At 32.5% G+C, this 26025-nt stretch overlaps 2 protein-coding genes across 4 annotated transcripts; one reads left to right on the top strand and one right to left on the bottom strand.

The window, feature by feature from the left end:
- Positions 1-1054: 1054 nt before the first annotated feature.
- Positions 1055-14643, bottom strand: LOC134700471 (14-3-3 protein beta/alpha-1-like). The gene is made up of 5 exons (XM_063561866.1): positions 14207-14643; positions 10377-10524; positions 7595-7758; positions 6826-6921; positions 1055-3425 (listed from the first exon to the last, which is right to left on the bottom strand). The coding sequence occupies exons 1-5, from the start codon at positions 14519-14521 to the stop codon at positions 3366-3368; spliced, it is 783 nt and encodes a 260-aa protein (XP_063417936.1). The 5' UTR covers positions 14522-14643; the 3' UTR covers positions 1055-3365.
- A 212-nt stretch (positions 14644-14855) lies between these two features.
- LOC134700469 (mRNA turnover protein 4 homolog) lies at positions 14856-24877 on the top strand. 3 transcript variants are annotated; one of them, XM_063561864.1, is made up of 8 exons: positions 14856-14929; positions 17570-17628; positions 18450-18553; positions 19859-20008; positions 21728-21879; positions 22260-22336; positions 23953-24079; positions 24754-24877. In XM_063561864.1, exons 3-8 carry the CDS (start codon positions 18504-18506, stop codon positions 24837-24839), a joined length of 642 nt encoding a protein of 213 aa, XP_063417934.1. In that variant the 5' UTR covers positions 14856-14929; positions 17570-17628; positions 18450-18503; the 3' UTR covers positions 24840-24877. The 3 variants fall into 3 exon arrangements, with proteins under 3 accessions (XP_063417934.1, XP_063417935.1, XP_063417933.1); XM_063561865.1 differs by having other exon boundaries at positions 14905-15005; XM_063561863.1 differs by lacking the exon at positions 14856-14929 and adding an exon at positions 15026-15142 and having other exon boundaries at positions 24754-24876.
- The last annotated feature ends 1148 nt before the right edge of the window (positions 24878-26025 follow it).

The following is a 26025-nucleotide window of genomic DNA, read 5'->3' as shown; positions in this document are numbered from 1 at the left end:
AGCCACAATGACCAAGACCAGTTAATGTAGATTTTATATAGTCCTATAGAGACAAGTTACCAACTTACCAGGCTGGTGATACTGTAAGTCATGCAAGTTACAGTCTATACCGTTAGCCACTAGTCCAATGCCCAAGACTAGTAAATATAGATTTTATATAGTACTAAAGAGACAAGTTTGAAATTTATCTGAACTTGTAGATGAAAAAGTATTGGCACAGACAGAAGTTGACATGAGACTGACTTTTTATAAACGGAGATTTACTGAGTGTATTGCTACGCGTTTCTTTATTCTACATTGGCAGAGGTATAGGGCCTCAGGTGAGGGTTGAGATCTCACAAAACATGTTTAACCCTGCTTAAAGTCAGGAGACTGGTCTTTGTTAGTCTTGTGTTTTTAATTTTAGTTCTTTTATTTGTTTTATAGTTCAGTGTGACGTCCAATTTTCATTGAACTAGTACAATTATATTTAGAGGCCATCTGAGGAGGACCTCCAACTGTCAGATTTTTTCGCTGCAATGAAGACCCATTGGTGGCCTTGGCTGTTGTTTGCTCTTTGACATATTCTCCATTTCTATTCTTAAATTTAATTAAGACCACTGATGCCCCTGCAACTTTAATGAAATGATGAACTCAGTATTACTCTTTATCATTATAATGGACCTGGCCTTGTTTTATGTTAAAGAGCTGTAAACATAATACTGTGGATTCATTCATTTTCGTGGGTATCAATTTTCATGGAACGAGGAAAGCTTGCATGTTTTCGTGGATATTTAATTTCGTGGTTTCGGCAAAGTCTGCATTCTCGTCTTTAGAAAATTTGTAATTCGTTGAATAGTTAAATTCGTGGTTCCCCTGTACTGACCAAATACACGAAAATAAGTATCCAACGAATATTAATGAATCCATAGTACTTCTTACGTCCTGGCTTCATCTTTATATCTAACGAGAAGCTTTGAAGCTGAAATATTATTCCTTTAAAAAATCGGGACAACCTAATAGTTTTTTTTCCAATAATACAAGTGAATGTTTTGAGTGAACAAATAAAACAGAGTATGTAGACAAAACATTTATTCATTTATGATGTCTTAATAACCAAATCATACAGGCCATGTGTAGAACACAAAAAAAGCGTGAAAACCCGGAGTCCACGGTAGTTTTTAATAAATATTTCAAATATCATGGCTTCAACATTAATATTCCCAGTTTTTTCCAAGTTCAGTAAGAGCTATGTTCCTAAATTGAACAACTTTATACTAAATTTATTTAATCTTTTAAACTGGCCCAAAATTTCATACAAAAGCAACTTTCTAAATTGTAACCTTTTCAAAAAGAAACAACTCTTACAAACTAAAGAACTTGGTAAAAACTTGGGAAATTACATAAAATAGAGAATGACTTTTGTCTAAATATGTCTCGCATTTCTTAGAAAACATTTGTAGACGAGCAAAATTTTATAAACCCCCTCCCTCAAAACACATTTTTCTTTGCTTTTTCCCCCTCCCCAGCCAGAATCTCAAGTGTAGTTCATTTCAGTAAAGAATGAATAAAATTGAATTTTGACACAACAGAAATGTGGACATACCTAAATTCAAGCCATTAGAGAACAAAGTCAAAGACAAAAAGGTTAAAAATTTATAGTTCCAAATACATAGATAAATATAACTGAAAAAAATTTGGTTCATTTTAAACAGTACAGATAATACTTGGAGCCAGTTAATTTTCTTTTTAATCGAAGGCAAAATAACAAAATTTAATTGAAAATGTGCTAGTCAACTAATCAAATCATCTGTACGCATCAGATAAACATAATAAAGCCCTACTCATTTAAATGAAATAAGTTATTACCATGACGACAAATTCTACACAACAGTTATCATGTGATATTAAACAAGTCAAAGGTCATCTCATTTAACCAATGGAAAATGCTCCCCTTCAACTCGTTAACCAATGAAATTTTGGTTGATTGTTTGATGCAACTGATTGATCGACTGGCAAGAGTATGAAGCTCTTCAGGGGTTCAAAAATAGTTTATATTGTTTCACATTCACAAACTTTTCAAGAGAACCAGTAAAAAATCTGAGTCTTATAAACGTTATCAAATAGTCCAAACAAGAATGGTTTTCTGTCAATTTCTAAAGCACTGATTCCATTAAATGTTAGATATTAATAAACATTTTTATTGTACATAAATTTACAATGAACTTGGGTAGAAATTTTGACTGCATTTAAACCAATTGAACCCCTGTCCAAGCCATTTTTTCCCCGCTGACCTTACAACAGCTTATAACACAAGATATTTTTTGGCTTCCATTTGACTAATTATTGGGAGAATAAAGAAATTATAATATTATATAACTACAAATACATCTATAATTCTTTCTACTTGAGAATAATACAGTAATAAAAAACAGACAAAAGCACTTAAAGATTGACGAAGAAAAGAGAAACTTTGGTGCACTATGGGTAAAAATAATCTTGGAAGAAATTTGCTAAAGCACATATGTGTAAATGTTCATTTTGTTAAAACAGATCTATCATTCTCTTCACCGAGCATATTGGAGCATCTCCTATTCATATTTTTCTAAACATCAGTCTCCTCCAAGAATGCTCACAGAGCAAAGACAAAAAGATATAATTTTTTAAATAGCACAAATAAGCTTGTTGGGGAAAAAAATATCTGCAGTTTGTTAAATACGAACGACTCATAACCCTGAGAACAAAAAAAATAAAATGAAGTGAAGTGGGCATATCAAGTAGAGAAATAAAAAAAAAAAAAGGAAAAAAACCAAAAACAACAAACATAGTAAAACACAGGTATAACACCTGCTGTCACCGACACAGTACAGTTAACAGTGTAAAAGTATATAACGTCAAGCTTAACATGCTTTCCTAGTTCACCAGAATATAAGAAATATATGATCACTTTTTTGATTAAACTATGGTTAATTTCTTATCAGATAATACTTTTCTATCAATTCTTTACGCGATACATTAAAATGAAAACCATCTTCACTCATTCTTGCATGAACAAAATCTACGTTGCCATAGAAACCAACCTCTTGCTGTTACAAATTATCACAAAATTGAAATGGCTAAACTGTCAATTTAAAGTCTTTATTTGTTTTCCAATTGAGTAGAAGAACCTAATATTAAATCCTGAACGAACCTTAAGACCAAACATTAACTAGTGAAGACTTCTATGTAGTAACTATGGCAACATGAACTTGACAAAATGATACTAAAAATAAACCAGGCAGAATTGAAGTATATGAGACTATTGGTAACAGCATTCTCTCACACACATACGATCTGAGGTCATACCAAAGTTTCTGTGTGAATGACACGTTATGATAATGATATAATCAATTGGCTTCCTGCTGATCAGCATCATCTGCATCGGCTTGTGTGTCTGATGTCCAAAGCTGGAAAAATAAATAAATAATTAATAATAAATATCAACCATCATCTGCATCGGCTTGTGTATCTGATGTCCAAAGCTGGAAAAATAAATAAATAATTTATAATAAATATCAACCATCATCTGCATCGGCTTGTGTATCTGATGTCCAAAGCTGGAAAAATAAATAAATAATTTATAATAAATATCAACCATCATCTGCATCGGCTTGTTTATCTGATGTCCAAAGCTGGAAAAATAAATAAATAATTTATAATAAATATCAACCATCATCTGCATCGGCTTGTTTATCTGATGTCCAAAGCTGGAAAAATAAATAAATAATTTATAATAAATATCAACCATCATCTGCATCATCTGATGTCCAAAGCTGGAAACATAAATAAATAATTTATAATAAATATCAACCATCATCTGCATCGGCTTGTTTATCTGATGTCCAAAGCTGGAAAAATAAATAAATAATTTATAATAAATATCAACCATCATCTGCATCGGCTTGTTTATCTGATGTCCAAAGCTGGAAAAATAAATAAATAATTTATAATAAATATCAACCATCATCTGCATCGGCTTGTGTATCTGATGTCCAAAGCTGGAAAAATAAATAAATAATTTATAATAAATATCAACCATCATCTGCATCGGCTTGTTTATCTGATGTCCAAAGCTGGAAAAATAAATAAATAATTTATAATAAATATCAACCATCATCTGCATCGGCTTGTTTATCTGATGTCCAAAGCTGGAAAAATAAATAAATAATTTATAATAAATATCAACCATCATCTGCATCATCTGATGTCCAAAGCTGGAAACATAAATAAATAATTTATAATAAATATCAACCATCATCTGCATCGGCTTGTTTATCTGATGTCCAAAGCTGGAAAAATAAATAAATAATTTATAATAAATATCAACCATCATCTGCATCGGCTTGTTTATCTGATGTCCAAAGCTGGAAAAATAAATAAATAATTTATAATAAATATCAACCATCATCTGCATCGGCTTGTTTATCTGATGTCCAAAGCTGGAAAAATAAATAAATAATTTATAATAAATATCAACCGTCATCTGCATCAGCCTGTGTATCTGATGTCCAAAGCTGGAAAAATAAATAAATAATTTATAATAAATATCAACCATCATCTGCATCAGCCTGTGTATCTGATGTCCAAAGCTGGAAAAATAAATAAATAATTTATAATAAATATCAACCATCATCTGCATCGGCTTGTTTATCTAATGTCCAAAGCTGGAAGAACAAATAAATAATTTATAATAAATATCAACCATCATCTGCATCGGCTTGTTTATCTGATGTCCAAAGCTGGAAAAATAAATAAATAATTTATAATAAATATCAACCATCATCTGCATCGGCTTGTTTATCTGATGTCCAAAGCTGGAAAAATAAATAAATAATTTATAATAAATATCAACCATCATCTGCATCGGCTTGTGTATATCTGATGTCCAAAGCTGGAAAAATAAATAAATAATTTATAATAAATATCAACCATCATCTGCATCGGCCTGTTTATCTGATGTCCAAAGCTGGAAGAATAAATAAATAATTTATAATAAATATCAACCATCATCTGCATCGGCTTGTTTATCTGATGTCCAAAGCTGGAAAAATAAATAAATAATTTATAATAAATATCAACCATCATCTGCATCGGCTTGTTTATCTGATGTCCAAAGCTGGAAAAATAAATAAATAATTTATAATAAATATCAACCATCATCTGCATCGGCTTGTTTATCTGATGTCCAAAGCTGGAAGAATAAATAAATAATTTATAATAAATATCAACCATCATCTGCATCGGCTTGTGTATATCTGATGTCCAAAGCTGGAAGAATAAATAAATAATTTATAATAAATATCAACCATCATCTGCATTGGCTTGTGTTTCTGATGTCCAAAGCTGGAAGAATAAATAATTAATTTATAATAAATATCAACCGTCATCTGCATCGGCTTGTGTTTCTGATGTCCAAAGCTGGAAGAATAAATAAATAATTTATAATAAATATCAACCGTCATCTGCATTGGCTTGTGTTTCTGATGTCCAAAGCTGGAAGAATAAATAATTAATTTATAATAAATATCAACCGTCATCTGCATCGGCTTGTGTTTCTGATGTCCAAAGCTGGAAGAATAAATAAATAATTTATAATAAATATCAACCATCATCTGCATCGGCTTGTGTATCTGATGTCCAAAGCTGGAAAAATAAATAAATAATTTATAATAAATATCAACCATCATCTGCATCGGCATGTGTATCTGATGTCCAAAGCTGGAAAAATAAATAAATAATTTATAATAAATATCAACCATCATCTGCATCGGCTTGTGTATCTAATGTCCAAAGCTGGAAGAATAAATAAATAATTTATAATAAATATCAACCACAAGATATAAGGCAGAGTTCTCAAAATCTATTTATATCTGTATATCCCTGATGAAAGACTGTTCGTCCTCACTAATATTTCTATCACAACATACCAGAATTGTTTCAGTTTTTTTCAAATTTTGGTTGACAGCAACTTTTCTAAAACTCTGGTAAGACCTATTCCATTAAAATGTACGTAGGGTAGGAAGGGACTTTTTACAATATCCATACAACCAAGAACCATTTTTTAGAAAATTTTACATAATAGTAAAAGCCCATTCTGAAAATAGACCCAGGACCCACATTCAGTAAATAAATTTCCCTTCCTACCCTCCCACATAAATTTTAAATGGAATAGCCCTAATGCAAACCTTTCAAATGAGAGTTAATTATACAAACTTAACTTTTAAATATTTTGAACAGCACCAAATATTGACATATCTTACAGAAAACTCTGTGAAACTGTTTATAATACTGTTCTGTTACAAAAATTAAATATATAAAATGGTAAGAGATGTTTAATGCAAGAGAGTTGTGATGTAGTGGTTAGCACATCAGACTACTAACAACAATTTTAGTTCTATCCCCATTCAGGGAAGAAAATTTTAGGGACTGAATTTTCGGCTCTCCCTTGATACTATTTGTGAGTATGGTCTTGAGAAACAATGATAGTCCATCGGAAGGGGACAATAAATGACCTGTGCTGAAAGTCTTGAATGATTTTTTAATTTTAGTTTCTTGTGTATAATTTTGAGTTTAGTATGATGTCCATTAACACTGAACTAGTATATAAATTTGTTTACAAGCCAGTTGTCAACTTGAAGAACGCCTCCAGGTGCGGGAGTTTCTCGCTGCATTGAAAAACCTTTTGATGATCTTCTGCTGTTGTCCGTTCTATGGTCGGGTTGATGTCTCTTTGACACATTCCCTATTTCCATTCTCAATTTTAATACTATGTTTATAACCTTCCAATAATATAGTAAACAGACTCACCGTTAAATTATCTCTCAATAATTGCATTATTAATGTACTGTCCTTATAAGAATCTTCATTTAATGTATCTAATTCTGTTATAGCTTGATCAAAAGCCTGAAAAATACAATTTGTCAATATAAACATCTAATGTGTACACATGAAAATATGTTGGGCCACATTTGAAAGAATGTCTGTTTCCCCTCCCCCAGGTCTACACTTTGTAAACAGACCAGGAAGGCAGGGATTTTTTTTTTTTTTTTTTAAATGGATGTTTTTAACTGGATGTCATAGCATAGTCACATGAATGATTTGACTTGTCCAGTGGAAGCGACTTATCAGTTGTTTGTGATCAAATTGAGTATATTTATTTAAATTATCAATCCTTTTGCTTTCAAGCACTTTTCAAAAATGGAAACAAATTATATTCTGGAATAAAAACAATATAGATTTTTTTGTGGAATATAATTTTTTGACCCGGAGGCTTATTTTTGACCCGGGTGGGGGAGGGGAAACAAACATATTTTTAATTTTGGCCTTGTATGAAAAAATACACTACATGTTACGTATGTAGGATCACATGACTCTTCATTCTTGCATAAAATCATTTCTATAAATATAAACAGGCTTTTATTTCAACTTTTATACAAATAAATTTCAAGTCGAAAAGCCCAACCAGCAACTACCTTAAAGGTTTTACCACATTTAATTTTCACTAATTTGCTATAATACATTATCCATAATCTTGAGAATACATGGTACTTACAAAATGAATCTAGACAATACTTACAGATTTAGCTAATTTACAAGCTTCTTCCGGTTTATTCATTATTTCATAATAGAATACAGAGAAGTTGAGAGCCAAGCCTAATCTTATAGGATGTGTAGGTGGCATATGTTTTAAAGCTTGTTCATAGGCCTCTTTATAAGCTTTGTTGGACTTTTCCATAACCTCTGAAAACATAAAAGGATAACATTACTAATACAATAAGTCAGCATTTATATGTTCTATTGACAATAAAATTGAGAAAGGAAATGGGGAATGTGTCAAAGCTACAACAACCAGACCATAGAGCAGACAACAGCCAAAGGCCACTTTTGACGAGCATGATAAGTTCAATGTGTACTTTAACAAGAGTTTTTAGATTTTTACTGACTTTCATTTGAGACTTGTATCGTGTGTATACTGTATTCTGCTTCAGTATAAAGATAAGAATATGTGGTGATATGATTGTCAATGAGACAACTCCCCACTTGAGACCAAATGACATTAAAAAAAACAACAACTTCCCTGTACAGCCTTCAACAATGAGTAAAACCCATAGCACATAGTTTGAATTATAAATAGAGTAATCATGCAAAGTATTGAACTTAATAAAAACGCTACTATTAAAATTGAACTGCTCTACCTAAAAACCTTTCATTTCAATTCAAGCCTAGTACAAACAGACACAGACAGATGAGGCCCTCATTTGCATATCATATAAAGCTAAAAAGGGACATAACTTGTAACTGAAGAACAGTATAAGTGATGGTTCCCAAATTTGTACTTGAATCTTGTTCTGAAGTGTATGGTAATAAGTATTGTGTATAAGTTTCATAACATTTAATTTTGGTTGAGGCAAACTAAAGTTAGAGAATGGATACAATAAATTGTAAAGGGGCATAACTCTAGAATGGTTAAAAAGTTCAAAAATTCAAATTTGATGTGTTTTTTTGGTAATAAGCATTTTGTATAAATTTCAGTTAAATTTGCAACTTTATTTGATTTCAACCAAGTTTTCAACAAACGAAAGCGCCATGTTTGGCCAAATGAAATTGAATGTGTGGTTCCAGTTACATCTAAAAATAATTGGGGAATGCGTCCATGGGACACAGATGATGCCCCCTCTTGCATATCATATAAATTTATAGAGGGACATAACTGAAGAAAGGTAAAAGTGTTGCTTCCCAAATTTGTACTTGATCTGAGTTTTGTTGATATAAGTATTCTGCATAAGTTTCATAACATTTCGATTCGGTTGAGGCAAACTTAAGTTAGTGAGCAGAAATGAAAAATTCAGCCATTTTTCAATTTGTTTAGACAGAGGCATAACTCTAAAACTGTTAAAGTGACCCTACCAAAATTTAATCATTATCTGTCTGTCTTTTCTGGTAATACGGTAAGCATTTTGTATCAGTTTCATAACCTTTGGTTGAGGCAAACTGAAGTTAAAGAATTCAAACAGAAACCAACTTTGGAACTTACAGATACACTAGGTTCAAACTAAATGGCCCCTCCTCTACAGTGTGGAAATTAATAATTGAAACAACAAGTAAAACTGCGAGCGACTGCTCACTGATGATACCCCCGCCGCAAGTGGATAATATTAATAGTGTAAAAATATGCAAGTGTTCAGTAAACAGAAGTTGTCGAGTGATGAATCTGAAAACGCATCACACGGTATAGATGACTTACATGACTTATATAAATCCTGAAACCAAATTTCAGAAATCCTTGTAAGAAAAATGTCACGAAAATTTTCAACTTGGCTATCATGTGTAAAATCATACAAGTGTTCGGTAAACAGGAAGTTGTCAAGTGATCAATCTGAAAACGCATCACACGGTATAGCTGACTTAGATAAACCCTGAAACCAAATTCAGAAATCCTTGTATTGTAGTTTCTGAGAAAAATGTGACGAAAAATATTCATGGGACAGACGGACTGACAGAGGTAAAACAGTATACCCCCCCATTTTTAAAGCGGGGGTATAATTAAACCTATTTCAAGAGGTGTTCTCTTATTTTCAGGTTCAAAATGCATCCTTCTAAAACTAGCTAGGTAAACACATTCTAAAGCATGTCAAGAAGATGGTGACCAGAAGACATGATTTTGTTCAATATACATGTAGCATTAGAGTGGTTTTTTTTAAAAACTTTTGATCAAACAAAGGATTAGATCTAAATCTAATATTGGTCATGTTGGTGTGTCAATTTAACTATTTTTTTATTTTTTACATGAAAGAGAAAAGCTTGCCAGTACTGACAAGTAAAGATTGCAAATGCATTGTACATGTATGTATTAAGAATTGGAACACATTCAGGCAATGATGCTTGTAAGGGTTCAGTGGAGATGATGAGACTGACTGATTTATTGGTGTTATAAGGTCACTTTTTAATGAAGGAAGCAGAGTACCCACAATGACCTTCGATAGGAAAACTGACTAATCTAGTCAATGAAGATTGGAGTTGAGTGAAACCTGGCATACGAGGCGGCTAGAACTCACAAACCTCAGTGTTTAGCTAGTGATTACAGTTTAAGAACTACTTAGACCACTTTGCCTCTGACACCCTGATGAGACTTTGTAGATTTTAACATCATTTGAGTATTTACCTTGTTTACCCTCAGCCCCATCCTCATCTGTTACCTCTGCCCGATATCGGTAGTAGCCTCCCTTTATGAGGAGATTTTAACATCATTTGAGTATTTACCTTGTTTACCCTCAGCCCCATCCTCGTCTGTTACCTCTGCCAAATATCGGTAGTAGCCTCCCTTTACGAGGAGATCAATAGATCATTTGAGTATTTACCTTGTTTACCCTCAGCCCCATCCTCATCTGTAACCTCTGCCAGATATCGATAGTAATCTCCCTTCATTTTTAAATAGAACACTTTGCTTTCATTTCCACTATCTGTATCTTCAGTAGCTTCTTTTAATAAATGTTCATCAAGCAGATGCTGTAAAAAATGAAGAATTTAAAGTGAATATCTACTTAAACAGTGTGTTTGTATAAGTAGACAATTTCCCAAAATAGGATGTCAGCCGGAGGACAAGCCTGCAGGTGTTAACAATTGAGATGTTAACCTAAGGTGACAGTAGATAATTGTTCTTGCATACTTCAAGTTAAAGTACATTTAACAATAATGAAATTGTACAGGGGCATAACTCTACATGTTCTAGCACAGTAAATGTGATGCAACCCTGATTCACACTTGAACTGTGTTTTGTTGAAATAAAGTGTTGTTTACAAGTGACATAATATTTGGTTGGGTTAACCGTTAGGCCAAATAAAAATATATGTGTTGTTTGAGTTACCTGACCAACCCTAGAACTTTTTATTTTATTTCAGAAAAATAATTTTTCAAATGATCAAATTTTGGAGATTGCCAATTTGATTATTAAATTCTTAGAATCTGTGATCAGGCTTAAATGCAATAATTAATATCAGAATGCATTCAAATGAACTACAAACATAAGACTGTTTATTTTCCAAACAGACAGATGTAAAACGGTGAACTTCCGCTCCAGGCTTGTATAATACCAGAATCAAATCAGAAGAAAACCAGATTTTGACCATTCAAAAATAAATATTACAAAAGAAATTTAAGAAAATTTGTAAGGGTTCCGCAGAACCCAGTGTCTCGCCTACTTTTGCTGTAAATCGCAGGCTCAACAAAAAATGAGGAAAAAAATCAATAAAAAAAATCCTCTTGATACTATCGTTTGATTGTAAGAAGCTTCTGTCCAAGTTTGGTAAAAATCTAGGATAGTTAATGAATCTAATTAATGTTTTGAAAACTTAAACTGCCGACTGTATGTAATGTTAACTGGAAGAAAGTCTAAGTCCATTTAAAAGTAAAATACAGAAAAAATGGAGTTATCTTTTTACAATATTTACTTCTGGATACTATCTTATGGTCATAAATAAGCTTCTGTCCAAGTATGGTACAAACCAAGGATAGTTTAAGAAAGTTATTAAAATTTTAAAAACTTTAACCACAGAGTGAATGTAATGTTTCCCCGCAGAAAAACTAAGTCCATTTAAAAGTAAAATACGGAAAAAATGGATTTATTTTTTTACAAAATTTACTTCTGGATACTATCTTATGATCATAAACAAGCTTCTGTCCAAGTTTGGTAGAAATCCAGTATAGTTTAAGAAAGTTATTAAAATTTCAAAAACTTTAACCACAGAGTGAATATTTGTGGACGCCGCCGCCGACGGAAAGTAGGATCGCTTAGTCTCGCTTTTTCGACTAAAGTGGAAGGCTCGACAAAAATCGCCAACCTATTGAGTTACTTTTTAATAGGATGTAACTAGAACCATACATATATTTTTATTTGGCCTTAAGAAACTAATTTCTGAAATGGACGGACCCAATTACAGATGGACAAGGGCAACACTTAAGGCACACTTGGCTGTGGTTAGGTTCCCAAAAATTAATAAACCCATTATTTTTTCTTGTAATATTTTGTAAATCAAAATTTTAGTTCTATGGGGACATAGCTTTATTATAACACAATTATGACCATCGAATGCATAGATAACAAAACATTTCATATTTGTTTCACTGTTTTGATGACAACAACAAATCTTTAATAAAATATTCTGCAAAATGTTGGCATGTACAGTAATAAATGTACACTGACACCAAGTCAACTTAACTGTAATCAAAACTTTTTTAAGAATGAAAATAACTCTTCCTTTTAGGCACTAGTTTTTACTTAAAAAGAAATTTCCACTTTCCTGGTAAGGCCAGTGCTCAAATGTCTTCTAACCATAAGTTACATGTAACCAGTAGTCTGACACCCCAGAATAGTAAACTTTTATTTAGACCAATAAGTACAAATAAAATGTATTTGCAAAAATTTGTTAAGTCTTTAGAGGAAAATGTTTGAATTTTGGTATTCAGTTTTGTAGTGGAACCTGGAAAAAGACTATGATGCAAACTGCTGCAGCAGCAAATACCCCAACCAGAAAAGTGCATACTCTACTCAACAAAGCTGCTTACCAAATTTAAAATCAGTTTAGTGCTTTTTAGAAGCCAAAACAGAATATTTGAAAAAAATATACACTTGCAAGGTTTTTAGGTTAATTTTCAGTGCAGTTGACGGGTTTCTTTTTTTTTTTTATTATTTGTAACATGTTGTTTGTAGCTTGGATTAGGCAATGCAAGTAAAAATATACCAAACAGTGGTCTGCACGGTTAGCCATTAGTCTGATGGCCCAGACAAGTTAAATTTCATTTGGACTGTTTTTGGCTATACAATAAAAATGTCAGGACATTGGTCTTGAACTGTTAGTTGAAAAGTTTTTGGTGTAGCCTGAAACAGTTGAGGAGTGAAGGTCTATTAACTTGCATTCATACCATGTGCAAGACTGACAATATAAAGTCCATAGATCATGACCAAGGGACCAGAGATGAGAAAGTCAGGATTATTTTTGTTCTGATACTAATGCCACCTTATAGAAAATATCTACTTTTGATCAGTAGACCATATATAACCTTAAGGGAAGTAAGTTTTATTATAAACAAGTTATAAATTAACACCCCCTGTCTCTGCTTCCTTATTCTTTCCATTCAGATCCTTGTTACAATGTACATATATGGCAATATGCTGTTTAAAATTAAATGAATAATAGAAGGAGAGAACACAATCTTTTTCTTCTATACAAATACAATTTAGAATGGAAACAAGGAATGTGTCACAGAGACAACATTCAGCATCAAAGAGTAGAACATTTATAACTGTCTTGCTACTGTACAATTGAATGGAGTGAGTCTGTAGATATATTGACTTGATTGTTGTAAAAATACTTCCATCATGCATCAAGGTTGTATTTAAATAATAGACCTGGTTAAATATTGGGTTTTCACTTGTACTTTCAGTTTGTATACATGTACAGGGAAAATTAATACTAAGAATTTACACATACAGCCAAGAAAACATGAGACCAGCCCAAATTTTGAAGATTCAAGCTATTATCTCATGTATGCACACTCAAAAATATGTATAGTGCATTAAGCCTTTTAAAAATCCTTTGGTACAAGAACCTTCTTTTATTTTAAATTCTATGCATTCAATTACATGAATAAGGTCTTAAGTTGCATACAACTCCAGACTTCATATAAATGCAAGCCCAGAATAATGCATTTAAAAACTGCTTGCAATTTAATATGGATACTAGTACTTCATAGTGGAAAATCACACAGGTTTGTCATTTTTGCATAATTTATGCAGAGTGCTCCATTATATAATCAGTGCTGCCAAGCTGTTGATTCAGTGAACAATAAGATAAATCATTGCATACTGCATTCAAGATGTCCACGGAGTGTCTAGATCTGCAATAATACTGCAGAAGAGATGATGAGCTCATGACTCATGCAAAATTTTTACATTTTTATCAATGACGCGGATGAATATACAAACACATGCCAATTTTATGATGATCCAAATTCTCGTCTTCCTGCACATGCAAAAACGATGCTATCTGAATCTGTGTATCGCGATCGGGTGTAGAACATATTTTCTTTGATATATAAACATCTATTTAAAGAAAACACAATAAAAATAAACATGCAATGAAAACTGCACGCAAAACGACACAACAAGAAACATCCGTCAACTTTCACTCACCAGAACGTCTTTGCAAATTTCTTGGAGTTCGGTTGTTACTTTGTTTTTGTAATCTTTAGCCAATTGCTGTTTCTTTTCTGTGCCATCAGTCTTAGATTCTATACTTGAAATTACTCTCCATGATGACCGCCGGGCACCAACAACATTTTTGTAGGCAACGGAAAGTAGATTCCTCTCCTCGTTGTTCAACTTCCTAAACTTTTCGACCACTTTTTTCATGGCCTCGGCCATATCATCATACCTTTCAGCTTGTTCAGCTAACTTAGCTTTTTGAACTAGTGTCTCGCGTTCCTTTTTATCTTCGACTTCCGACATGGTTAAAATATTTGTAAATAATCGAAATTTGAAGTCTACTACTCTTTACTCTATCTCCACCTTCCCAATATGGCGGAATACACTAACCAATCAAAGTACAGGTGACATCACTGATTCTTCCGCTACTCCTTTATTTTCATGGACTAAAATGATAAAGTTTAATTGTTTATATTCAATAAAAATATATCAGGGAAAAACAATTCACTGAAAAGAATAAAAATAGTTGTCGTTTGAATAATCGAATATATTATGCAGTGGGACTATTTTGCATCAAAATTCCTAAAACCTGGAAGTGGGTTATCTTCTCTTGAATTCCATTTCTTTCGATAGATTTCGGGGATTACATTCTTTCGAAAAGGTAGCCCTAACGTCACTGTTGCTATGTCAACTCCTAGCCGGGTGTCAAAGGTCAACGTTGTTAATTAATAAAACTTCACCATAAATTATTTTCAATGATATTTTCGGATTGGAATTGATAAAAAGTGTAATAATTTTAATAAAAAAAATTTTATAATTCATTTCCTGAAAACAGTAATATTTCCTTATTTCCGGTTGAAAAAAACACGTGTGTTTGTGTACATTTTATTTTCAAGATGCCAAAGTCAAAAAGGGACAAGAAAAGTATTATTATATTGTTGTTAATTCAAATAACTGCTTACACACACTACAAAGCACAAATAAATGTTACAGTCATTTTGCAAAATACCTGAAATTTTAACAGTTTTAAGATATTTTGGATTATAAATTTTATACTATATTTTTTACTACTAGGTACATTGTTTGAGTGTTTTTATGGGGGTAACGGTTCTTTCGTGACTAACAAGGGGCCTCAGTGGCAGATTGGGATAAGAAGTCCGATACTAGCCAGTCAACGCTGACCCTGAGGTTGCGAGTTCGAACCCTGCTCTTCATCAGTTCATGCTCTTGCTGGTGCAAAGGGTTGCGTTCAATATTGTAGGGCTCTGTTGTGCTACGTAGATTTATGACTATTGAACTAGTAGCTAGCCTTTTACTACATGTACTATGTAGCAGCTATACTAGCTACTCGTTCAATAGTCATAATTCTACGTAGCCCTTTATAGATGCTACGATATTGAACGCAACCCTGAAATCCAATCTGTGTCAGTTTTCTTAATGAAGTAGTTAACTAAATTGTTTAACCTTATTTCACTTTCAATTTTGATATTTTTTTCATTAATCAGGTCAAGAATATATTACTGGATATTTAGGGTGAATAAAGATAATTTAATAAAAAATACATGTTAATATACAGTTACACTTGAAATGTACAAAGTTGGTATCTTTGTCACAATTTTTAATTATATTTTTTTCATGTTCTGCAAATACTTTTCAGAAACGCAATAAACTTGTCAAAGGAAAAGTAAACTTTTACCATGCATGACTTGAAAGGAAGTTCTCTATTGATTTTAGCCCACTATAAAGTAGGTTAAAATGTGGAAACATTATACGCACACATGTAGATGGTGTACAGGTTGTTTTCAAACATTCCTTTCGGCATGCATATGTAATAAAGTGAATGTCAAGTTCAGTTCAAAATTCTGAAACGTAGGACAACTCCTACACTACTATTTCAAATTGGACAATGTTTTGATATTTGTTTTTACTATATTGAAATTAGAAATATTCACCTCTAGCATTGTTTTATTGTTGACCATTCAAGATTCTTTTTTGCGAACCCGTCTTCATGGAACGTGTGATTTTATTATTACTATGCAGGCCTCAATGGATTTTAAATAAAAAATAAACGTAAAATTGTGAGTTTTTGTGTCTTTCAAAGCGCAAACAAAATACAAAATTAATTGTAGGATAAAGACACTAAACTCATGAGTAGAAAAAAAACAATAATTGCAATATGGTAACCTATAGTTGTTAATTTCTGTGTCATTTGGTCTCTTGCAGAGAGTTGTCTCATTGGCAATCAGACCTTTAATATGATGGCTCATCTTCTTTTTATTGATTGCATTTGAATAAACTTTTTTCAACTTAAAAAAAAACAGGATACAAATCCAATGAGTATACAGGCCTATTAGACGGTGCCTCATGTGCAGAGTCTGATGAGACTGGCATTGATGAGAACTAGAACCTAAGTTCTGTGACATGACTAGATTCAGTTGTACTTGACATATATTTTTGAAAAGTATTTAAAATAAAATCTGCCAAATTCTGTTATATTGTTTAAATTTGTTTTGCTCCTTTTATAAACTAAAAATGTAAAATGGTTATTTTTAATAGAAATTTTTTGGACAAGTAACAATTTCATTCGGACAAGCAAATTTTGGTATGTACTTGTTAGGACAAGTTGAAAAAAAAGTTATTGTAGAGGCCTGTGGTGTTGGTTTTCTTTCCTCCATTTAAAATCGAACCATAATTAAATTAGTCCAAAAATAAACTTCTATACATTTTTGGCTTACACAAATATAAATAAATTTGGTGTATTACTGTCTTCTGGTTGGTTAAAATTATTAGTTTTATTTTCAATGTTGTCAATTTTGATGGCAACACGCCCACTCTGACGTTGTGTATTCACACGCCAACATGTGTGTACGTTGTTATTGTTAATATAGATAATATGAAAAGTTCTTTGAGCCTTATTTTTGATAGAAATTTATTTATAATGAATGGCAATAATTCGCGGATTATTCAATGTGAAGAGTCAAAAATTAGTTTTTGGTTCAATAAATTCAAAATAGATAATAGCCATTCATTAATTGGTTTTGAGCCTGTTGATGACCAAATTTATACTGTAAATTCAGAAATTATTGCGTTCATCTATTATTGCGATTTTGTCATTTCAGACCTAAATGCGATTTTAATTTTTACGATTTTGAGAAAAATCCTGTTAAATTCATAAGAAATATTTCAAAATACGAGTTTAAATTATTGCGTTTACATATCAGTCACATTTTTTGCAATAATAAAAACCTTGCATTAATTTCTGAATTTACAGTTATTAAATGTTTTTTATTTTACATATAAATGATGCTTCAAATGTTTTATGACTAACAAAAAGAATATGTATCGTTTTAGTTTCATTAACACAGACAAAGAGGAAAGGTTTAGAACTGAAACAGAGGCTGATAGATGATGTAAGTACTAAAAACCAACAATATAATATAATATAAAGATAATACAAAGAGGAAAGGTTTAGAACTGAAACAGAGGCTGATAGATGATGTAAGTACTAAAAACCAGCAATATAATATAATATAAAGATAAGACAAAGAGGAAAGGTTTAGAACTGAAACAGAGGCTGATAGATGATTTATTTGCTAAAACTAACAACATAACATAAAAGTAAGGAGATGAGGTAGGATTGCCAATGAGACAACTATCCACCAATTTCGATCACATGGTATGGGTTTTTCTCTTTTTTGAAGACCATGCATACAGTTGCCTATAATTGCGTTCATCCACTTTATTTGAACATTGGTAGATAGTTGTCTCATTGGCAATCATATCACATCTCCTTATTTTTATACTTCTACTAGTGTGATAAAGCTGTGTTTTTTAAATTTGAATAAAATCTGACATGTTTCAATAAAAGGAAAAAATAATGAAAACATGTTTAAAAATTTCTTTAACCCTTTCCTCCATGGATACTTTTTATTAATATACTTGATTTGCATAGGAATTTTTCAATAAAAAAAAATCAGCAGATTTAAATTATTAATGCATTGCCAAAACAAATATTTCATCAAGGAAATTCCAGTCATAGATTCTCATGAATATCCTCTTGCTATTAAATACAACTTTTATTAAGTCTGATGGAAGTTTTTTCGTAGGTGAGAGGTTTAAAGTGAGGGACTACGCAGGGGCGAAAGGCTTCATTTTGGAGTAAAGCCGGGGTGGTGTCAAAAGGCGTCCTTATGGAGGAAAGGGTTAAAATTTAATAAACTATTATTTTCAGATACGAGAATGTGCCAACAAATACAAGAGAATTTTCCTGTTTTCTGTACACAACATGAGAAACATGCAGTTAAAAGATGTCAGACAGGAATGGAATCATAGCAGGTAGTAGAAATAATTGTAGTCACAAGGTTAACATAAAATTGAGAATGGAAATTGGGAATATGTCAAAAAGAACAAAAAGCAAAAAACAGCAGAGGGCCTCAAATGAGTCCAAAATGAATTGAGAAAATGTTGCATCAGAGACGGGCCTCAGCTAGCCTCGAAATGAAAATATATACTTTTCAGTGAAATAGCATCTTACAAAACTCAAAATTGTATGAGCTGCTGCTTATAGAAAATTACTTAAAAATGCAAACCAATAACAATACATCTTTTTTTTTTATATCAGGTTGAAAAAACCTCTTTGCAAAACTTATAACTCTTTGAAAATTGAGGTGTTATAAGAACCCAACAAAACAGACCAACATTTAACTTTCAATTAGGAGATAACTGTATTGTATTTTTAAGCTAGGACGGCATCAATTGTGGATTTGATGGTTGTAAATTAAGTTTACTGGCGATGCATTAGAAACTGACAGAAAATAACGTTGAAACATGTGTTTAAAATCATACATATGCCGTCTGCGCTTGCACGTACATCCCATAGCATCAGTTGTCAATTGATGCCATGTAAATAAGTGACTTTATCCAATCAAAGTGAACATTACAAATGTTGTTGCATTAGAATTTTTATTTGAATGTTTTTCAAAATCAATCAAAGTCTCATTCATGTATATAAACTATAAAGTGTATTTGATAAGGTCAATTTCTATCCAACTTAGCTCATAATTTGATTTCCAAGGTTAGAATATTTAGATAAAATTTCAAAAGTTGATAAGACAGTTCTGTTTTGTTTTCTGAAGGGCTGTTGACCACCAGTGTAGTGTTACTTGCATGTAATACTATCTGCTATCATTGTAAAGATTTCTTTATGGATTTAATGCTATAATTTCTCCAAAAAGATGCATTTTTCATACTTAACCAGGATGTTATGAAATTTATTGGCAAAGCAGGGATATAAATTGAAATTTTTAACATTTCACAATTAGTACTAACTAAATCAAATCTTGTTATGATTAAGTACATCAGTTTGAAACATTTGTTCAATATTATTTAAACTTTCAAAAATATATACTGAATAAAGCTTTTGTGCCAGATTGTCAATATGTGAGGTTCAACGTCTTCAATGAACAGGGTAAACTTAAAAAGAAAATAAGGCATGCCCGTGGTAACATCTCCAACAGACCAATGATTGTCATGAATTATTTCTAAGGTTTAGGTGACTTGAAAATGTATTACCACCTAAAAATCATTGTCAATGTTTATCATGTTTATGTTCAAAACTCTTCATGAATATTTTTTTTTCAGATTCTTTTTTGGTAAAAACAAAGTTATGGCCCTTGCATTGGGAAGAACGGCAGAGGATGAATTTAAAGATGATCTCCATAAACTGAGTAAACATCTTCGTGGACAGACGGGACTGTTGTTTACAAATAAAACTAAAGAGGATGTATTAAAGTAAGTAATCATCTTCGTGGACAGACGGGACTGTTGTTTACAAATAAAACTAAAGTAAGATCAGATAGTTTCAAAAGTAAACATATCTTGGAGTTTCGAAAATAAGAGATGTTTTAAAAAAAAAGATTAGTTTTAGCCATCTAAAATGAATACATGAAGTCTCAAAACTATTAAAAATTAATGTATTTTTATACATTTTGTATTTATATAAATTAGTGTAAAATTTTCAAAAACCTAAAAGCCAGGGAATGCATATATAGTTTCATAAATGTAAAAGAGATATGGTCATAGCTTGAAATGAAAGAAATATATAAAATGAACTTAAAAGAAATGTTTATTATTGGGAATACTTTAAACATGTTTAAACCATGGGTTAGTGTTTTCAAACCATTTTCATTTGAATTAATCAGGAAGTCTGAAAATATCTCTTGATTAAATTACAGGCCATGCTGTAAATGGGACAAAGAACAAACATATCTTTCTATCACATATACCATGTATAACCTAAGCAGATTATTTCATGGTTTAGAAAATTGTATTTACACAAATACAGTCGAACCTCGTATCTGTACTTGTGTTTTTAATTATTATGAGGACCAAAAATGTTCATTGTACCTAGTTTACAAACATCTCATTCCGTATTTCATGCATTTAAAATTTTTGATGACACACTCGTCTTGGAATGAGTCGAACCTCAGATGAGTCGAATACTTTGGTCTGGTCCCTTCGACTTCGACACAACAAGGTTTGATTGTACTTCATGATGTAGTAGTTTTTAAAAATTCTGCCTCCAAGCTTATAGGAAAATTTGAATTTTGTAAAACAATAAAATTTGTGACAACTTATATCCCAAAATTGGGAATTTTTTTACCCAAAAATTATAATGAATCCACAACAATAATGTAGTAAATTTGATAACAAATAATGGGAACAGTATAAGATAATGCCTCGTTCACATGTACATTTAATTCAAATTGAATTCGAATGCGAATCAAATTTTCAAATCGTGTTCACATGCTCTTCTTTTTTTAATTCTAATTACTAATTCGAATTATCTAATTGGCATTAGAAATATGCTTGTGTGGATACAAATCAAAAGTAGACGTTGTTTGGACAGTAAAGAGAATTGATGTAAGGAAGTAAAACAAATGCGAATTAAACTTATTAGAATTAGTTAATGCGAAGTGAATTCGAGTTACATGTGAACTCAGTATCAGAACTGGTTTACCCATAGAAGACACCAAGTAAACATATGTACTATTAATAGATAAGTGTTCACAATATATAGCAGGGTCTGATCATAATCCCGTGTTCAAACACGTCATGAATAAATTGAACAAAGAATCACATATAAACAGCAATTCTCAATTAGGAAAGTAGTAAATCATGAACACACCCTCCATTGCCCTCAGGTTGGAGGGGCTGGGGTCTTGTTTTAGTTTAGACGCCTAGATTGCAGAGGTCATGGGTTCAAACCCATGACTATATCAAACTTTAAAATTGCCATTATTGGTATTTACTGCTTCTGTATTAAGCATGCAGCATTAAGGAGTAAGACTAAAGACTGGTCTCTTGAGTCAAAAAATGTTGTTCGGATTAAGTGGACATGTCATCCTGACAACTGTTACCTTGTGAACTAACACATTAAAAATCCGACTCAGCCTGTCTATATATAGCACAATGGGAAATAGTACAACTTTTTAAATAATTATTTTTCAGATTTTTTGATGACTACAGAATAAAAGATTATGCCAGATCAGGAAACCAAGCAACACAGACTGTTGTCATAGAAACCGGTCCAATCCCAGAATTTTCTCACTCAATGGAACCACAGCTGAGAAAGCTTGGGCTACCTACAACATTAAATAAAGGTGAATTACACTTAATTTCAACAGTGTTGTTGAGAAAGATTCGGTAATTTAAGGCTTTTATCCAACAATTGAACATATGTCATATGGGTGCACTACTACTACAGAACAAATGTTCTTTAATAGTAAATTTAGAAATGTTTTAGACGTTTTTTTATAATATAAATTGGAAAGGTCTAGCTAAATAAAAAATGTTATATTTTGAAAGTAGTATTTCCTGAAATCATTCACCATGGCAACTGATAAATATGGACGCCTTGAAATAGTAAAGGTCCCTGAAAGTGCACTTAGCCCATCCATTTAAACAGCACATCTTTAAAATCAGTTTGCAGATTGTCATTTGATAAATATTTCTGTTTTTAATTTTTCCCTTTCTATTCCAGGTGTGATCACGTTACTAAGAGAGTATCAAGTTTGTGAAAAAGATGACACACTCACACCAGAACAAGCCAGAATATTGGTAAGTACATGACACCCAACCTGGGAACTAGCCAGAATATTGGTAAGTACATGACACCAACTTGGGAACTAGTCAGAATATTGGTAAGTATATGACACCCAACCTGGGAACTAGCCAGAATATTGGTAAGTACATGACACCCAACTTGGGAACTAGCCAGAATATTGGTAAGTACATGACACTAACTTGGGAACAAGCCAGAATATTGGTAAGTACATGACACCCAACTTGGGAACTATCCAGAATATTGGTAAGTACATGACACTAACTTGGGAACAAGCCAGAATATTGGTAAGTACATGACACCAACTTGGGAACTAGCCAGAATATTGGTAAGTACATGACACTAACTTGGGAACTAGCCAGAATATTGGTAAGTACATGACACCAACTTGGGAACTAGCCAGAATATTGGTAAGTACATGACACCCAACTTGGGAACAAACCAGAATATTGGTAGGTACATGACACCCAACTTGGGAACTAGTCAGAATATTGGTTAGTACATGACACCCAACTTGGGAACTAGCCAGAATATTGGTAAGTACATGACACTAACTTGGGAACTAGCCAGATTATAGGTAAGTACATGACACCAACTTGGGAACTAGCCAGAATATTGGTAAGTACATGACACCAACTTGGGAACTAGCCAGAATATTTGTAAGTACATGACATCAACTTGGGAACTAGTCAGAATATTGGTAAGTACATGACACCCAACTTGGGAACTAGCCAGAATATTGGTAAGTACATGACACTAACTTGGGAACTAGCCAGATTATAGGTAAGTACATGACACCAACTTAGGAACTAGCCAGAATATTGGTAAGTACATGACACCCAACTTGGGAACAAACCAGAATATTGGTAGGTACATGACACCCAACTTGGGAACTAGCCAGAATATTGGTAAGTACATGACACCCAACTTGGGAACTAGCCAGAATATTGGTAAGTACATGACACCCAACTTGGGGAACTAGCCAGAATATTGGTAAGTACATGACACCCAACTTGGGAACAAGCCAGAATATTGGTAAGTACATGACACTAACTTGGGATATAGCCAGAATTGAGGTTAGTACATGACACTAACTTGGGAACTAGCCAGAATTGAGGTTAGAACATGATGTACACAATCCAGAACAAGCCACTAGCCAGAATTGAGGTTAGTACATGATGTTCACAATCCAGAACAAGCCACTAGCCAGAATTGAGGTTAGTACATGATGTTCCCAATCCAGAACACGCCAGGGCTTCCAAAACAGTTGTAATTTCCAGACTATGACTTGTGTTCAAGGGGAGAAAAGAATGAAGTTTATGCGATCTTTTGCCCTAAACAGACGCACATTTGCAGTCATATAAGTGACATGATTACTACCAAACATGCCGAAATAAACCCTTCTTAAATACCTTGAAAAAAATAAGGCAGATAAGAGAGCTCTACTGAAAGTCAATTTGGATAGTACATGAGGCACACATTCCAGAACAAGTAATGGACTATTTAAACCAGGATTTATCCGTTCTGTAAACATGTAGTTTGGATTTCATGCTATTGTGAATTGTTTACTCTAAATGCATAGATGTTTGAATGTTTGTAAATTTTATTTCAGAAATTATTTGGCCACCAGATGGCAGACTTTCACATAAGCGTGGAGGGAATGTATACACCTGAAGGTGAACTGGAATTATTCAATGACCGACCAGAACCCATAGTTCCGCCAAAAATACAAATAAAAGGTATGTATACTAGTCTCATGGGTTTTCGTGCTATTAAGAATTCATTGTGATGTCACAATTTCCATTGAAAAAGCATGGATAGTACGAAATTATATAACATATGAAAACATATGCATGATATGATCTGACCAATCTAAAGACATTTTTATGGCATCACGATAGTAGAGGGGCATCATGTTTTCTGGTCTGTGCATCCGTCTGTCCCGCTTCAGGTTAAAGTTTTTGGTCAAGGTAGTTTTTGATGAAGTTGGAGTCCAATCAACACGAAACTTAGTACACATGTTCCCTATGGTATGAACTTTCTATTTTTTAATGCCAAATTAAGAGTTTTTACCCCATTTTCACGGTCAACTGAACATAGAAAATGATAGTGCTTTTGGGGCATCCATGAACTATTGACATATTCTTGTGGTAAAGTTATTTTTAGCTCTCTTTGTTTTTAATTTACATTACGAAATACATCGGTATGGATGCATCATAACATGTTTTTCACCATTCTTTGTTGAAAAGTTGAAATAATATGACTCAAGTGTACTGTATTTAGTGTCAGCAACACTGTATAAAAATTTTGTAACAATAAAATTTGAAGTTGTGAAACAATTATGTTCACATGCATTATTTGCTTTTTGTGATAATACATTAATTTTTTTCTAATTTTGCACATTTATTTTTAGCCAAACTACAAGATGAAGATTCAATAAGAATTGAAGATAATGATGATGAAGAAGAAAGCATTGACGAAGATGAAGATGATACTTAACTGTTTTGTTTTAATAAAAAAAAAATAGAAAAAAAATAAATTCTTGTGTCAAAGGGAGACAATTGTACCAAGATAAATTTAATCTGTTTATTAGCAATGATCAACAGTCTCTGTGGTCTTGAGATAACCAGTTAGCCTTAGTGTGGGAGGTTGTGTGTTTAAACATCAGCTGGGTCAAACCAAAGACTTTAGCTCACCGTTATGAAGTAACGGTGAGCTTTAGCCATCACTTGGCATCCGTCGTCTTTGTCCATCTGTCTGGTGTAAACTATTTCAAACATCTTCTACTTTGAAACTACTGAACCAATTCCAACCAAACTTAAGCTGAATGATCCTCAGGGTATCTAGAATAAAGTTGCTGTTTAGTTTTCTGTTTTGTCAAAAAAAATGGCCACCATGGCTAAAAATAGAACATAGGGGTAAAATGCAGTTTTGGGCTTGTATCTCAAAAACCAAAACCGTAAGAGCAAATCTAACAAGGGGTAGAAGTGATTATGAGGTAACATTCTGTTAGCTGGGAAATTTTCTGATGAATCTAATAACCCATTGTTGGGTTGCTGCCACTAAATTGGTAATTTTAAGGAATTTTGCAGTTTATGGTTATTATCTTGAATAGCAATAATGATAAAGATAAGCTGTAAACAGCAAATATTTTAAGCAATGTAAGATACAAATAAGTTTATATGACCGAAATTGTCAATTGACCCCTTAAAGATCTATTGCCCTTTAAGGACAGTTTTACACAATTTGATTAGCATGTTTTCTAACACTTATTATATACATTAAACAACAAAAACCCACTATGAAATGTGACAATTAAACTCTTAAATGAAAGATAAATGCTGAAAAATCAAGGTGGGCGATTCAGACTCTTAAGAGCCTCTTGTTAAATTGTCATTTGTTGCTTCTCCAATAAGGAGTAAGTGCAAAGACTGGTTAACTGAGAGTCCAAATAATGTGTCCAAATATGTCCTACTGCAGACTGTTACCTTGTGAACTAGCACTTTACAAATCAGTCTCAGCATAATGATCTAGAACAAAGCAGGATTCTTTATGTAACATTCATGTGTATTAACATGTTTTCGCCTGAATATGCAGACATCCATCATCATAAGCAATGATTAGGTCACATGACTGAAGGACATGCAATGATGATTTGTCATCACTTTGTGTCTGTTGTTTTTTC

Source organism: Mytilus trossulus, unplaced genomic scaffold, assembly GCF_036588685.1.
Source record: "Mytilus trossulus isolate FHL-02 unplaced genomic scaffold, PNRI_Mtr1.1.1.hap1 h1tg000158l__unscaffolded, whole genome shotgun sequence".
Classification (NCBI taxonomy): domain Eukaryota; kingdom Metazoa; phylum Mollusca; class Bivalvia; order Mytilida; family Mytilidae; genus Mytilus; species Mytilus trossulus.
Note: the sequence above shows the minus strand (reverse complement) of the source record. Positions and strands in the feature narration are given on the sequence as shown.